This window comes from Eupeodes corollae, chromosome 2, assembly GCF_945859685.1.
Source record: "Eupeodes corollae chromosome 2, idEupCoro1.1, whole genome shotgun sequence".
In the NCBI taxonomy this organism is placed as follows: Eukaryota; Metazoa; Arthropoda; class Insecta; order Diptera; family Syrphidae; genus Eupeodes; species Eupeodes corollae.
The window spans coordinates 144,259,221-144,276,075 of NC_079148.1; the positions used below are offsets into that span (position 1 = coordinate 144,259,221).

General features: G+C 33.0%; 3 protein-coding genes across 17 annotated transcripts in view; 2 read left to right on the plus strand and 1 right to left on the minus strand.

Moving 5' to 3' along the window:
• Positions 1-1,133: 1,133 nt before the first annotated feature.
• Positions 1,134-1,568, minus strand: LOC129945279 (uncharacterized). Its single transcript, XM_056054937.1, has one exon. The coding sequence runs from the start codon at positions 1,566-1,568 to the stop codon at positions 1,134-1,136; it is 435 nt and encodes a 144-aa protein (XP_055910912.1).
• A 5,909-nt stretch (positions 1,569-7,477) lies between these two features.
• Positions 7,478-8,212, plus strand: LOC129945281 (uncharacterized protein K02A2.6-like). Its single transcript, XM_056054938.1, has one exon. The coding sequence runs from the start codon at positions 7,478-7,480 to the stop codon at positions 8,210-8,212; it is 735 nt and encodes a 244-aa protein (XP_055910913.1).
• Positions 8,213-11,103: 2,891 nt separating this feature from the next.
• Positions 11,104-16,855, plus strand: part of LOC129947820 (serine/threonine-protein kinase mig-15) — a 103,822-nt gene continuing 98,070 nt past the window's right edge. For 10 of the 15 annotated variants that reach the window (XM_056058519.1, XM_056058527.1, XM_056058528.1 and 7 more), the window contains exon 1: positions 11,104-12,562. In XM_056058519.1, coding sequence (XP_055914494.1) covers positions 12,497-12,562 — 66 coding nt within the window. In that variant the 5' untranslated portion in view covers positions 11,104-12,496. The remainder of the gene's footprint in view (positions 12,563-16,855) is intronic. The other 5 variants (XM_056058524.1, XM_056058533.1, XM_056058531.1 and 2 more) reach the window with 2 other exon arrangements.

Sequence of the window (16,855 nt, forward strand, 5' to 3'; positions counted from 1 at the left end):
AAGTTTGATCTTCAAGATCAGAAATGAAATGCTGGATTTTAATTATAGACCACATAGAACAGTCTTAAACCCTGTGTGTTCCCTTTGCAACCTTGGTCAAAACGAAGACGTTTTGCATTTTTTAGCACTTGTCCAATATTACAGGAAATCCGAAGGCTCTACTTTTATAATAGTTTTCTTTCCCAATAGGAATGTGTCGGTGTACTAAACGGAAATCGTGGCTGGAAGCCTCTTATACGCTATGTCTCACATGCAAGAAAATATCGAAACGAGTGTTTGAGTTTGTTTTGAGTTGTAACAAGATGTTAAAGTGATTGAAACTTCTCCTTTTTTCATATTTAACCAAACTAAAAGCCCTTAAACTTAAAAAAAAAAAACTTGACAAATATGGGGTTCTTCTTCCTATTTTTGCTTTTTTTCACTTACAAACCATTATCATTTAGCTAAACTAAAAACTCTTTACCAATATTTTTCTTTTTTTCCTTAATTTCTTTGTTTTTGACTAAACTAAAAGTCACATTATGAAAATAATAAATAAAAAAAATGTCTTTATTTATATTTACATATTTTTAGCTATGAAACTTATTTTGTGAAATATTCTCTCTTTTTACTCAAATATTGTATTTTTTTTATTTAGTTTTTTTTTCGGTAGACGGCTTATAAAGCCATGCTTTGTATATCTTTCATTATGAAATATTGGACTTATAAGAAAATTGTAAAAATAAAGATCTTATCTATCTATTTAAATCGACTAGATTAAGTTGATGTTATTTGAATTTGACAAGAGGAAACAACCCTTATGATTTAATCGAACAAAATCAAAAAAAATTAAAACTCTACGATGTTTTAGGAACAAATTTCTTCCTAATGCTTTCGTCATGAAGTCAGCTAGTTGATCTTCAGTTGGTTTTTGTTCTAGTCGAATAACGCCCTTTGAAGTTTCATCTCAAATAAAATAGTATTTGACATCTAAATGCCTCATTCGTTTGCTTTCCTTCCAATCTTCAGCAATTTTAATACAGGAATTATTATCTTCATATATGATTACTGGAATCATGCATTCTACATTGAGTTCATTCAGCATCTTTCGAATCCATTTGAGTTGAAATACTGCTTCAGTTAGGGCAATCAATTCAGCTTCTGTGGATAACAAACTTACTGTTTGAATGCTTCTTTGAGGCCCAGCTCACGGTATTTCCAAATAACTTGAACACGTACCCTGAAGTAGATTTCCGGTCATTTTTATCTCCTCCCCAGTCAGCATCACAGAAACACACCAGGGTCTCGGTAGTACCTTCTTTTCGGTAAATCATTCTCAAGTCGATTGTTCCACGAATGTAGCGCAGAATATGTTTTGCATTGTTGTAGTGGCGTTCATCAAAACAACTTTGTAATAGACTCATGTATCCAGTTGCAGCACATAAGTCCGGTCTTGTGGTCACCACAATTGCGTATATTAAACAACCAATCAATTCGCGGTAGGGGTGATTTGTACATCTTTCCTTGTCACCAACATCAATGTGCAGACCCTTTTCCTTGGGAGTAGCTTTTGGCTTGCAGTCTTTCATTTTGAATTTATGCAACACTTTCTCCAAGTATTGCCGTAGACTTAGTTCAATAGTTTATCGATGTTTTGCTGGATGTGCGTTCCCATGTCAGTCATGTTTGTCATTGAAATATTTATGAATTCTTATTTATAGTTTTCTACACAGATTTTGATGATGGTCTTTCTGAGGAAAGTGATCATGGGCTTGATTTTTCTGCGAGCGATAGTAATAAATACCTTCGAGACAATTCAACGCTCAGCGAAGACGCAGAAGATGCACCAGCCACAACAAAGATTCTGGAAATGGCTTCGGAAATTGTTTTAAATCAAGAACATTCTAGCACGGAAGTTCTCTCACATGATAGAAGTGGTAAGTCACCGAAAAAAACAAAAAAAAATTAAAAATCCATTCAAATGGAATCGACGAGCAACCGCTTTGTTAAGAGAACAGGGAAGCAAAAGCAGGTATTGTTAAAAAAGGAACCTATTTCTGGAAACTTGTGCGAAAGTGATAATTGTCGTTATTCTAGTTCCAATAAAATTAATTTTGAGCAAAGGTTGGCTTTTTTATCAAGCTTTTATTCACTCCACATTAATGCCAAGAACGTTCTACTTTTTAAAAGCATAACAAGAAAATCAACAAGTCGAGTTAAGAAAAATACACTTAAGTAAAGAAGCTTTGCATATGAATACCATGTTTTAGTCTGCACAAATTCCACACGAGTTTGAAAAAGTGCAATGTGCTCCTTATTTCAAATTGGAAAGAGAACAAATTGAACGTTCTTCAAAGCAAAATGAACAGCTGTGAGTTCGCTCCACCATTTGGATTAAAGAGGTCAGCATTTCAACCGACCAAACAAAATAACCGCTCATGTAGTCGACTATATTTTGGAGCATATTAACGAATTTCCAGCCGAAGAATCGCACTTCTCAAGGAACACAAACCCAAATAAACTTTATCTCTCACCTTTGTTAAATATATCTAAATTATATAGACTTTTTATTGAAAAATGCACATAACAAGAGAAAAATGTCCAATATTTTGTTAGCTAACATTTTAACCGACGAATTTTCAACACGAATTTCAATCAGTCTTTCCGCCTTCCAAGAAGTGACACTTGTAGCATTTGTGACTCTGGCAAAAACTCAGCGAAATACCAACAGAGCTATAAGTCTAGATTCCAAAGACAAAAAATTGACCGCGAAAAAGCTCGGTCCGATCGTAACGTCTTATATATTACATTTGACCTCCAGCAAACAATACCCTTACCAAAATTAACCACGTCTAAAGCATTTTACTTGAGGTAGATGTGGTTTTATAATCTAGGCATCCATATCATTACTTCCGATGTGGAGATGTCGTATTTGTTAACCTGGACCGAATATGTTTCAGACAGAGGAAGCACCGTGGTAAAGAGTGCACTCTATACATTCTTCCAGGAATGTCAAATTGCCAAAAAGAGGAAAATTTTGATTGCATGGACCGATTCTTGCAATGGACAAAACAAAAACTGCTTTTTATTGTGTCTATACGAAGTCTTCTTTTTACGGAATATTTTGACCTGATTGACCACAAAATTTCTGAAGTTGGCCATACTTATCTTGACAGTTACAGGGATTTCGGAAGAATCGAAAAAGAGTTACGAAAAAACGAAACCATTTACACTGCTGAGCAATACCGACATATAATAAAAAGTGTCAGCAAAAAAAATACCGTTATAATTGAATGAAGAACCATTTTCGATCATTAGAAAATCTTCCAAAAATGTTACAAAAAACATATCGAATAAAAAAAAATCAATTTCCGTGATAGCGTCAAATAGCTTACAATAAACAAATATGGATCCTTTTTTTATAAGGAATGCTACGAGGAATAGATGCTTTATTCAATGAAGCTGTTATAAAAAAAGCATCCGAATAGTTCCAAAAAAAACCAAGACTTTTTCGTCCGAGAAAAAAAGATAAAGCAGCTTTCTGTTGAGAAAATAAAAAATTTAAAGGAACAAATGATGTTTATACCAAGGAAACACCACTGGTTTTATGAAAAAGCTTTATCGGAACTATGCAAACAGAAAACAACTTTTCAAAAGAAAAGGAACAAAAAATTAATTTTGTTACTTTACTACTTTGTATTCTTAAAATTTCAAAATACTAATCAACTTTTTGTGCAAGAAAGAGTTAAGTGCTCTTTTTCTGACAAATTTTGTTTTTTAAATATATCACGCTACTGTAATGAAATAAAAGTAACATTGTTAAAAAGCTATTATTTTTCTTGTTTTTTTTGTTTATTCAATTTTATTTAGATTGGAATACGATAAAGGTTCTGTAGTGTTCACTATTTATTAGAAATCTACTTTAGATCATTCTACTATTACTTTAAAATATATTAATCATTATTATATAAAATCAAACATTATAAATACGGAGAGAAAATATATATAATAATTTGAATTTCGAAGTGAACGGTTGTGTTTTTAATAAATCGTTATAAGGAAGATAGTATATTTTGGCGACGAGGAAGAAAATTTGTAAAACCAAAAAGGAAACATTGGAGGAAAAAAATCAAAAATAATTCTAAGTTCGTCAAGAAAAAACGAAAATTAAGTAAGTCATAATTTGCAAGATCTTTTTCTGGAAAGGAGGAAAAGAAATCTTAATTTGATTAAATTCATATTGATTTATAAAGATGCATTGGTTATTAAGACGATTTGTATAATATGTCTGAATTTATTGTTTTGTGGATTAAATTCGAAATGATTAAATTCGTAAAGATTAAATTCGTAACGATGAAATTTGAATGGATGAGTTAAATTCATATACATATGTAGATTAAATTCTAAGAATTGCATAATTTGTGTTGATTTGATTCATTAATATTGATATATTGATTAAATTCATGCCTCTGTATTTACGATTCATATCAATTTGATTGACAGGGATCAATTTGGAAAATGGAAAATATAACCCATTTAAGAACATTTGACTGTTTCGGAGATTCTCAATCTTTGGAAATAAACTGGGCAAAATGGAAACAATCTTTTGAAATTTTTCTTCAGATTTCTGGAACCACAGAATCTATTAAAAAGAGGGCAACTCTTCTTCATTGTGGTGGACAAGATCTCCAAGAAATTTTTTACAATTTACCAGGTGCAAATGTTGATCCAATTTTAGATGCCAATAGAGACATTGATGTCTATGAAGTGTGCGTTGAAAAGTTAAATGAATATTTCAATCCGTGTCAAAATAAAACATATGAAAGACATATTTTTAGACAAATGTTTCAAGAAAGAAGCGAAAAATTTGAAGCTTTCATTATTCGGTTAAGGCGTCAAGCATCGAAATGTAAGTTTGAAAATCCGGATGAACATATTAAAGACCAAGTGGTTGAGAAATGTTTTTCTGAAAAGCTTAGACGGAAAATATGGATGATTCTAAAAGTTTAAATGATGTTATTTTTCTGGCTAATTCGTTAGAAACAGTTAACATTCAAATGGAAAATTTTAACAACAAACAGAATAATAGCACCATTGAAATTAATAAAATTAATAAATTTCCTTCTCGAAAATTTGAATGTTTTCGATGTGGTTCAAAAGATCACTCAGCTCAAGACTCAAAATGTCCTCCGAAAATGAAGAACTGTCGTAAATGCGGATTAAAAGGTCATTTTGAATCCAAATGTCGCACCAAATCAAAACAAGGTTTTACTGACAGCACATTCCGAAACAAAAAGTTGAAAAGGGAATCGATACGGTCAGTTGAAAAGGTAAAAGACAAAGAGTTTATTTTTCATTTTTCTAGCCGAAAGGAAGATGAAATAACTTGTTCGGTTGGCGGAGTTTCCATTCAAATGATAATTGACTCTGGTAGCACATCAAATATTATTTCAGAAGGAGTTTGTCTGGAAATGAAGAAGAAAGGAGTTTTGGTTAGAAACCAAATCAAAAAGCCAAATAAAATATTTTTAGCCTACGGTTCAAAACAAGCACTTGACGTTTTAGGATCTTTTGACGCCGATATACAGGTAGTAAACAAAATTGTTGATGCAAAATTTTATGTTATAAAAACTGGTCAAAGATGTTTACTGGGTAAAGAAACGGCGAAAGAAATTGGAGTTCTCAAAATAGGTTTACAACTTTTAAATTCAATTGAAAAAACAACTTTTCCAAAAATAAAAAATTTAACTATCAAAATCTCTATTGACGAAACGATTCCTCCAGTAATACAACCTTGTCGAAAATTACCCATTCCTTTAGAAGAAAAAATTAAAAATAAGTTAAACGAATTACTCGAACTAGACATCATCGAAGCTGTAGATGGACATTCGCCATGGATATCTCCTATAGTACCTAATTTGAAAAAAGATGGAGATCTTCGTTTATGTGTGGATATGAGAAGAGCAAATACAGCAATATTAAGGGAAAACTATCCACTGCCTACGATGAATCTTATCTTGCCCAAGCTTCGGAAGTCGTCAATTTTTTCTCGTTTGGATATAAAGAACGCTTTTTATCAAATAGAAATTTGTCCAGACTCAAGGTACATAACCACATTTATTACCAATAGTGGTTTATTCAGGTACAAGAGGCTAATGTTTGGAATGAATTGCGCTCCAGAAATATTTCAAAAGGTAATGGAAAGAATTTTATGTAAATGTGAAGGTGTAGTTAATTTTATTGATGACATAGTTGGTTTTGGTCAAAATGAAAAAGAACATAACGCACGTTTAAAAAAAACTATTGGATGTTATAAACGAAAATAATATTTTAGTAAATGATGCTAAGTGCGTATATAATGTCCGACAAATAGAATTTTTGGGACATCTTCTTTCTGCAGAAGGCGTTAAGCCATCACCTTCAAAGATAGATGCTATACACAAATTTCGAGAGCCTAGGACTGTTGAAGAGCTTGAAAGCTTCTTAGGGCTTATAAATAACGTAGGTAAATTTATAGCAAATCTGGGAACTCTAACCGAGCCATTACGTGACGCATTAAAAATTGAAAATCGTAATCGAAAATCAGAACTTTCTTTAAGTGAAAAACAACGGCGTTCATTTCAAGAGTAACAAAATATTTTACAAAATGATAAATATTTAGGTTACTATGATCCTTATGACAGAACTCAACTGATTGTGGATGCAAGTCCTGTGGCATTGGGTGCGGTTTTGATACAATTTAATAACAAAATGAAGCCACGAATAATTGCATATGGAAACAAATGTTTATCAGATTGTTGGAAAAGATACTGTCAGACAGAGAAAGAGGCATTGGCTTTAGTTTGGGGAGTTGAACATTTTCATATATATTTGTATGGATTAGACTTTGAACTCGTTACTGACCATAAACCTCTAGAAACAATTTTTGGCTTAAAGTCTAAGCCATGTGCACGAATTGAGAGATGGGTTCTTCGATTACAGTCATACAGATATAAAATCATATATAAACCAGGTAAATCTAACATTGCTGATCCACTTTCAAGACTCTGTATAGTTGATCCTATAATTAAAAAGAATTTTGATTCCGAAGAACATGTTCATCACATTGCCAGCAATAGCGTTCCCAAAGCATTCACCTTGAAAGAAATTGACAGGATTTCAGAAAACGATCAAGAAATACACCGCGTTAAGGAAGGAATGTATGAACAAAATTGGAACAAAGATGTTCTTAATTTCAAAGTATTTGAAAATGAACTCTGTTTTTATGGGAATATACTACTACGGCAAAACAAAATAGTAATTCCACAACAGCTTCGTAAAAAAGTAATTGAATTTGCTCATGAAGAACATCCAGGAATAGTTGGAACAAAAAGACGGTTGCGAACAAAAGTCTGGTGGCCAAAAATCGACCAAGATGCCGAAAATATTGTAAGAAACTGCAGAGGTTGTCTCCTTGTTATCAGCGCCAACTGTTCCTGAACCGATGAAACGACGAACAATGCCAACAGCTCCATGGGTAGATATTGCAATAGATTTAATGGGACCTCTTCCAAGTGACGAACATCTATTTGTCGTCGTAGATTATTACAGCCGTTGTAAGGAAATCGTTATTTTAAAAAATATAACTTCAACGTCAATTATAAAATCTCTGAGGAAAATGTTTTCTAGATTAGGATATCCTCAAATAATAACTGCAGATAATGGTAAACAATTTTCCAGTAAGGAGTTTAGAGATTTTTGTGAAGAGTTTAACGTAAAATTATATAACACAATTCCATACTGGCCCCAACAAAACTGTGAAGTTAAACGACAAAATCGGGACATACTTAAAAGAATAAAAATCAGCAAGGCTACAGGCTCCAATTGGAAAGAAGATTTAATAGACTATTTGCTTATGTACCACAACACTCCACATTCTACTACAGGAAAAGCTCCGGCTGAACTTTTCTACGGAAGACTTCTTAAAGATAAAATTCCATCACTAATTAACCAAGATCAAGGTTTTAATCAGGAATTTACTGAAAAAGATGCAATTGAAAAAGAAAAAGGAAAACTGTATGCTGACAAAAAGCGACGAGCTGCTCAAAGTGAACTTACCATTGGTGACCAAGTTCTGGTGAAGAAAATGCGAAAAGAAAACAAGATAGATTCCAACTTTGGTGAAATACCGCATGAAGTTATCAAACAGAAGGGAGGAGATGTTTTAGTTAGAATTCAACAACTGGTGAAGTAACAAGACGGAACATTGTTCATTTAAAGAAAATTAATGGAAATTGGACAATTCAAACTAATAAATCAAACTCGTTTGATGATTCAGCGTATAATTGAGTTATATGAGTATCAATAATTATTTTCTTTCAATTTCATGTTGTGTTATTTTTATTTATTTAAACTTTAAAAAAAAGGAGAGAATGTAGTGTTCACTATTTATTAGAAATCTACTTTAGATCATTCTACTATTACTTTAAAATATAATAATCATTATTGTTTGTAATTATCGCCTTGACAACTTTTTTATTAAAATCAAACATTATAAATACGGAGAGAAAATATATATAATAATTTGAATTTCGAAGTGAACGGTTGTGTTTTTAATAAATCGTTATAAGGAAGATAGTATAGGTTCTCAACAAAAAACTTTAAGTCCTTACAATGGCGGATCCAGGGGGGGTCATAGGGGTCATGACCCTCCCCTGGGAGATAATTTGTTTGCTTTTTCATAGGAATTCCCTTCAATTCAAAACTAATCGTATTGCGTTAATGAATATGACCCTCATTATATTTTGAATTATTTATTTATTGTATATGAAAACAACATTTGTATTTTACTTCCTTAAGCTTTGTTGCTAAAAGTACTACTTTTCACTGAAGATTGGACCAAGAACATAATATGAATCGGATATTCAGCCCTATTCCAAAAACACAGCACAAATTCATCAACTTTTGACCAATTGACGATCCAGGGGGGGTCATGTGAACCAAAAAGCTTATACAGTTAAGTTGTATAGGTAAAGATTTCATGTAAAGATTTATTAGTAATTTAACGACATTCACCATAAAGTGGTTTGCCAAAAAAAGTTGGTACCCCAGTTCCTTTCCTCTGTCTCTCTTTCCTGGCCCATACAGTCCAAACAATTTTGTTGACGAAAAATAACAGCTGTCCCTACACAAATTTTTTGGTTCAAGAAGTGATTTTTCTAAAACTTTCTCTAAATTTTGTGTTCTTGATTTGACTTCTTTCTACAAGAAAAACATATTTTCGTATTACTCCAGAAAGGCACCAAAAAAAGCCCAAGTTTTGCTTTTAAGTTTTCTCAAAAACTAATGGAACGATTTCAAAATTCTTCTTTTTCCGTCCAAGCTCTTGTCAATAATCAAATTGATGACGAATTTTTATAGTAATTTTTTTTTTGTTTTTAATAAAATACTAATTTTGTTTACATAACTCGATATTTTAGAAAGGGGACAACATTTTTTGACGAAATTTGTATGTAAAATGTGCATATTTCTATAAGCTCTTTTTTTAGTGCTTATACCAAAAATATTTTTAAGACAAAATTTAGAATGATTTTTGAAAAAATAGGTTAATGTAGATTTTTTGACAAATAAAATGGCTTTTAAATTTTTGAGAAAAACTTATTTTGCAGGTACATTTTTAGATCTTGTTAGAAATTGTCAAGTTCTAGCGACCCAGTCGTGCGTTTCATTTCTTTCAAAATTGGTTTTCTGATTCAAAAGATTTAAAAAAATTAAATAAATCTACTTTTGAAGTGAATTTGCTTTGGATGCTCTAGAACTGAGATTCAAACACGAATTTCAATAATACAAATGTCCTAAAAAAATCAAGTGACACTTTTGTTAAATTAATGGCTAAGTGAAAAACATAATAAACGTTTCATATCTATTGATATAAAAGCTTTGAAACGTGTAATTTGTGAGTACTACAAAACTTTTCTTCCCAATTTATTTGTTTACTTACCCTTCTTTGTTTTAATCTAGTTTTTTTTAGAGAAATTATGTACTTAAATGCAGCTATTTCCTTAAATTCAAGAATCAAACCTTTTTGTCTCTACAATTTTTAAGTTTTGTTGACGCCTTTATAAGATCAAAATACGAGTAATTAGATTGATAACGAGAGTAATAAGAGACTCCCGGAAATTGATTTAAAAAAAAAAACTACAGCAAAAAAAGCCCGACATTTTTACATATCAGATCATCTCACATTTTCTGGATTTTTAAATTTTTGGCGCGTTCTTTGCATTAAAAGAAATGAAAACAAGAAAAGTGTGTTTTGTTTTTTTTTGGAAAAAAGCTTCGTTTCAAAACAATTTCCTACATTTCTGCGCGAAATTCACCCAAAAACCCTCTAAGCTATTGTATTTTAGGTCTTAAATATGGCATATTTAAAAGACTGTTGGAATGCTTTCATATGGTTCATCCAAATAGACCATACCTTGCTGGACAACAGTTTTTTAAATAATTTGATAACTAAAGTTGGCATTTTAGCAATTAATAAATTTTGTTATCATCCTTTACAAAACATTAAAGAAAATTTTTTTCATGAGTAAAAACTCATATATCTAAGTGTGTGACCCCCCCCCCCCTGATGAAAAGTCTGGATCCGCCCTTGAGTCTTTATATCTCAAAATGTTGCAAATATCATTTACTCCCTTCTTCATCCAAAAGCTTCAATTGAAAGATTTTTTCAGTGTATATTTTCTTCATTTTGACACCAAATATTATAAATTTGAATCTTCACATTGATTTTAAATCTCGAAAATGAATTGTCAATCTTATTTTTTGGGAGTAGTTTTTATTCGACCAATACTCTGTCCCATCATTGCACAGAACACATTCATAACGCCATCTAACTTCTAACACACAACTTCTCAGATTTTGTCGCCATCTGCATGTCACACTCCAAACCCATTTGACACTTCCACCAATGACAGTTAATCCACCCGACAAATGTCAAAAACCACACCGCAGCCATATTTTTAAGAGTAAATATCCCCAATTTAAGAGAATTTCCCATATAAATTCCCCATTAAATCCATCTCCACCTCAATCAAATGAATGAAATCAAAGAAAAAATCACTTTGTTCGATTCGATACGAAAATCCCATTCAGTCAGAATAGAGTAGGGTGCGTCAGCCTCAGCCTTTAGAAAATAATGAATCGTCGTGCACCGTCGTCGTTGTCGTTTAGCCGCTCCGCTATCGCTGTAGCTGTCGTTTAATTTAATTCGCCGCCGCAGAGGCCGACAATTTAACTCAAAAATATAAATATTTGTGCATCATTTTCGAAATACAATCCAAAAAACTAAACAAATTCAACTCAAAAACTAAACAAATCCAATTCAAAACTCATAAAAAGAAGAAAGAAAAAAAGTCTCAGAAAACCAGAACAAAATCCGGATAAAAAAAAACCGAAGGGAAAGGAAAGATAGAATAAAGAAAAAAAGAGAATAGCAACACAAAGTGAAAACTGACAAAACCGAACCGAAAAACAGAAACAGAGAACCAAAAGATAGAAGAAGCTAAACGAAGTAGAAGTTAAGCAAGGAATGAAAAACGCAAAGTGAAGCAATATTAGCTCCACACAGTGTGTTTTGTGAGTTTGTGTCGTGGTGGTGTGAAAGGAAAAAAGTCGGGCGTGGATAAAAAAGAAAATTTTATTTAAAAAAAAAAGAAAGAAAATTCTCCTCGTCCAACGACCGACGAATGGCCATTGGCGAATTGAAATTCAATTAATTAATCCTTTTGCATATTATTTGCAAAAATTACAATATTATTCCAACCGGAACTCGGGGGTTATCCGTTGTGTTTTCTTCCTTTTGGGTATTTTATATTCTCCTCTGTAAAAATAAAATCTCATCTCTTGTGCGGCGAATTTGAAAAATATTGGAAATAGAAAAAAGGAAATCTCCATCGCGACGATTGACGAAAGACGAGACGTCGAATGTCGAAACTCGATAAAACAAAAGGAAGAATAATTCAAATTAGTTAGAAATATAATTAAAAGCAGATTAAGTTAAAAAAAATGTACCACTCCTGTAATTTTTCTCGGGAAAATGTGAAAGGAAAAACTGTAATTTGCTTCTCTTGCGGCGAAAATCAAAATAAGTGAATAATTTTTGTTTTCTAATATATATTTTATACCTATTTCCGTGTGCTGTTTTTATTTTCTCTTCTTGTATTCTTCATATAAAATATTTCTTAAAAAATCATTGTCTGAGAAAAGGAATTTCTTATGAATAATTTATAAATAATAAAAAAAAAGAAGTTTTAAAAGGAAAAAATAAAATATAGAATAAGAATTTAAAGAGGAATTTTATACATATACACGACGACGACGAGTTAAAAAGGAAGAAAGAAGAGAAACGTACGAAGAGGAAGAGGTGAAAAAAGGGCATAAATAGAGGAGGCCGCTAAAACAGAACCGAAACCGAAACTGAGAACAGAGTGAAGTTGAGAAGAACAAACACAAGAAGCAAAGCAGAAAATAATAAATCAAAATGGCGCACCAACTGGCCCCATCCGTGAATTGCTCGTTAGACGATATCGATTTGAATGCTTTAAAGGTAATTTTTTGTTTTTCTCATGTCTTTAGACCAATTATTGAAATTTCATTTCTGGGGGGAGTCGTCGCCCGTTGTACCTGCCAAAAGACCACCACTGCCGAAGTGCCTTTGATTTTCCTTTCCCGTTCCCACCCAATTCCAGAGAAGAGGATTTAATTTTAAAGGAAGGATCTCTTCTTTGTTGTTTTTTTTTTTGAAGAGAAATGATGATAATTTTATTATAAATTTTCATGGATTTAATGTTTGAAAGGTGTGGCAATGGCAACGGCAACACAATATTGGTTTCCTTTCGTTCTTTTTGTTTGAACAGAAGAAAGAAAGAATACAAATTAAAGATTCTTGGGAAAGGAAAAGGAAGAATCGGCAAATCGAATCGAGTAGAAAAAAAAAAACACAAAAAGAGCGAGTTCACTTTTTGTTTTAGTTTTTTTTTGTTTTCTGTTTTATTTAACCTTTTTTTTTTATTGTTCATTCTTCATCCCACACTTCTCACATCTCTTTAGTTTTGATAATTCTCTTTAGGGGTTCTTTTGCTGTCACATTTTGGATATTACGGTTTTTGTTCTATTCTCGATGTCGTTGCCGTTGGTAGTTTTTCTTATCCAAACTAAAAAAGTATTAACTACTTTTTAGAGGAATAAGAAAGTAAAGTTTTTTTTATCAAATTCAATTTTCTAGCTTTGGGATAACATTACCTATTCCAAAATCCACGGTTTATTGTAATTTTCACACATTTTTATCGAAATGGTCAAAGTGGTTTCCGAGATCAAATGATCATTGTCCTTATAGTTTTAGATAGGTTAAAGGTTTTAAAAGATTCCTATCGTTATTCTCCCAGCTTTTAGCTAAGTCTATTTTGTTTCCTCTTTTGGTACACATAAACCTTTAAGTCCCATAGAATAGACGGCATATTATTGTTATCTTTATCTGCCTGTCGTTGTCGTTGTCGTCATCGTCATAAAGTCTTTGAGCTTATTAAAATGTGCTATTAGATTATAATGAAGTCAATGACCAAGTTTTTATTATTATTTATTTCTATTTTGTGTATTTTTGTTAGGGAATCTAAACGAGTTTTATTGTTTTTTTTTTTTTTTTTTTTGGAGTAGGTAAAGTTTATAGGATTTGTATATATATTTTCGAATGAATGCAAATCGATTCATCAATGATCTTGATGAGGGGTCAATGAACGACAGTGACGACGTTTTGGTTGGTTGTATATTTTTATAAAAGCAAAGCAAATATAGAAACAAAGATAACAAAAAAAGAGAAAGACCTTACACAATGTTAACACTCTGAAGTATACTGTGAAATGCAATTTCGCATGCTATCAGCTTTTGAAATTCCAGCTAAAGTGTAGTAGTGTTTGATCGTATGTAAGAGACGATAAGAAGTTTTTCGAAACAAATAAATTCTTTCAAAGATTGAATTTGAATGCAAAACGGAAATATGAATAAATTCCGCAGTTGAAGGGCGTTTATGATGGATCGTAAAAGATAAGAGATAACAGTTTTTTTTGAATATAAGTTATTTGAAAATTGGGGTCCGTAAAACATTATCAACCTTATGAATTGAAAGGACAAATTTATTACTTCGAAACAGTCGCCTTTCGTTAAATCAGTTAATTTCTTCAAGATTTAAATAAATAAACAGGAAAAGGATTTCAAATTTAATCCATTTTTAAAGATTTGCCGGTTTCGAAATGTTGATAGTCAAAAAAATACCAACGTAGGTATCAAAATCGTATTTAACGAAATTAAAATTACAACTTTATAATTAATATTGAATATTTATTTTCTTCAAGATTTTGAACTTGTAGTTCTTTATTATTCAATAGTTCTTTATTTTCTACAAGAATTAAAAAACGCCTTTGCATAGAATTTACCACCCGTTGACATCTTACAATTGGTAGCAGTTCCTAGTATCAGCTCCTAATGATATACCAGAGTTACTTATTGTTACTTGGCTAACACTTCTGTCAGGCTTAAAGACCTCAGTTTAAAGATTTTCTAACGACTGTGCGGCCATTTCAATAACAGCAACTTTGTTACTGAATTACATACGCGAGTTGAGTTTTCAAAACAGCTTATGAACAAGGTCCATTCCTCAGGTCGACCAGAGAAACTTGGAAGTTCTTTGTGCATTATATGCCTTGATGCAATTTAAAAGAAATCCTTTACTTGAAGACAAACTGGATAAACAAATCGCCTATTACGTAGAGAAGGGATATTCCCGAAAGATTACAAAGAACGAACTGCTCGACACAAGCTTATCTAGAATCTGGTATCTACCAATATTTCCGGTAGTCAATCCTAATAAACCAGCTAAAATTCGTCTAGTGTGGGATGCAGCCGCAACCCATTTTTGAATATCTCTCAACCCAAACCTCCTTACCGGTCCCGCTCTTTCCGATATTCTCTTCCGTTTTCGCAAGTTTGCCATTTCTGGCAATATAAAATCATTATGTGGATGATTATCTATATACATAGTCTGGAAGAAGAGGCAGTGTTATTGGCTAAAGAAGTGATTAGCATACAGGTAAGCGGTAGATTCCAAATCCGTAACCTTATAAGCAATTCAAATAACATTCTCGAGAAGCTTAGTGATAGGTCAGCAAAATTCGATAAAATTTTCGAAAGTCGAAAAGGACTTAACGAGTCTGAGAAAATTTTAGAAATGTGGTGGTCCCCATCCGAAGATTTATTTTCATTTAGCTGCAGCCTACATTAATTAAGCGATGAAGTCTGGAATGGTCAATCGGCACCCACGAAGAGAGAAATTTTAAGGACGCTCATGAATATCTTCAATCCCCTGGGGCTGATTTCAAATTTCCTGATACTTCTGAAAATCTTGCTTCAGGAAATATGGCGGAGTAATGTAGAATGGGACGAATAAATACAATTTGAGCATTTCCAAAGCTGGTGTCAGTGGCTTCAACTCTTACCGAAAATAGGCACGCTACAAACCAGGAGGCCCTACTTATTCGAAATAAGTTCCTACGACAAATACCACGTCGAGCTTCACACCTTTGTAGATGCAAGCATGTCTGTGTATGCTGCAGTTGCCTATTTGCGTGTCGTAAAAGGGGAACAAATCGAATGTAGCTTAGTAGCCTCCAGAACAGAAGTCTGTCCCATGAAACTTATATCAGTTCCACGTCTAGAACTAGAAGCTGCCCTACTTGGAGTGAGGTTGGCCAAATCGATCAAAAGAGGACACAGCGTGGAAATACTTAAACGTTATTTTTGGTCAGATTCGAAAACCGCACTTAGCTGGATAAAGAACGATTTTGGGCGATTCAAACAATTTGTAGCTTTTACAGTTGGTGAGATTCTAAAAGAATCTAATCCGAAAGAATGGCAATGGATCCTTACCGGTGAAAATGTTGCCGATGAGGCCACAAAATAGAATACCAAACTTGATCTTCAGTCCGATAGTCGTTGGTACAAGAGACCTCTATTTCTATGCCTACCAGAAGATAATTGGCCAAGAGCAATCGATAAGTTTTCCACAAAGGAAAAGGTTAGGGTACTTATTCATCAACTTGCCGTTCTATCACACATCCTTGACTGTGAGAGATTTTCTAAATGGAAGCACCTTAAGAGATAAATGGGATATGTGCTTCGTTTTATTAACATCGCAAGATGGGGCAAGGAACTATTGGATAATGTCTCTTTAACCCCAAAAGAAATCGTTGCCGCAGAAAACTTCCTTTACGGACTCTGTCAATACCGATCGTTTTCAAAAGAGTGGTCTGTACTCATATGGGAGGGAGCTGGGAGCGCCTGGTTCGCTCAGTTAAAGAAGCCTTGGGGCAAATAACAACTACTCGAAACCTCAAAGATGAGCTACTCCTAAGTATGATGGTCGAAGTAGAACACATTATCAATTCTAGGCCTTTGACCTATGTCCCAGTCGATGCCGAGACTGAAGAGGCTTTAACACCAAATCATTTACTTCTTGGCTCGTCTAATGGAATTAAACACTTCTTTGAAATAGATGACAGTGCTGGAGCTTTGATGAAGAACTGGATTGCATATGAAAACTTCGGAAACCACTTCTGGAAACGATGGGTAAAGGAGTACTTACCTACGTTGACTATGAGGTCCAAGTGGTTCGTTGAGACAAAACCTTTAGCGGTGGGGCATATGGTGGTTATTGTAGATGAAAGCAGTCCCAGAAATACCTGGCCGAAAAATAAAGTAGTAAAAACTTTATCAAGCTTAGATGGCTACGTGCGGTCGGCTGTTATTAAGAGAAAGGATGGTGTCTACACGCGCCCGGCCACCAAGTTAA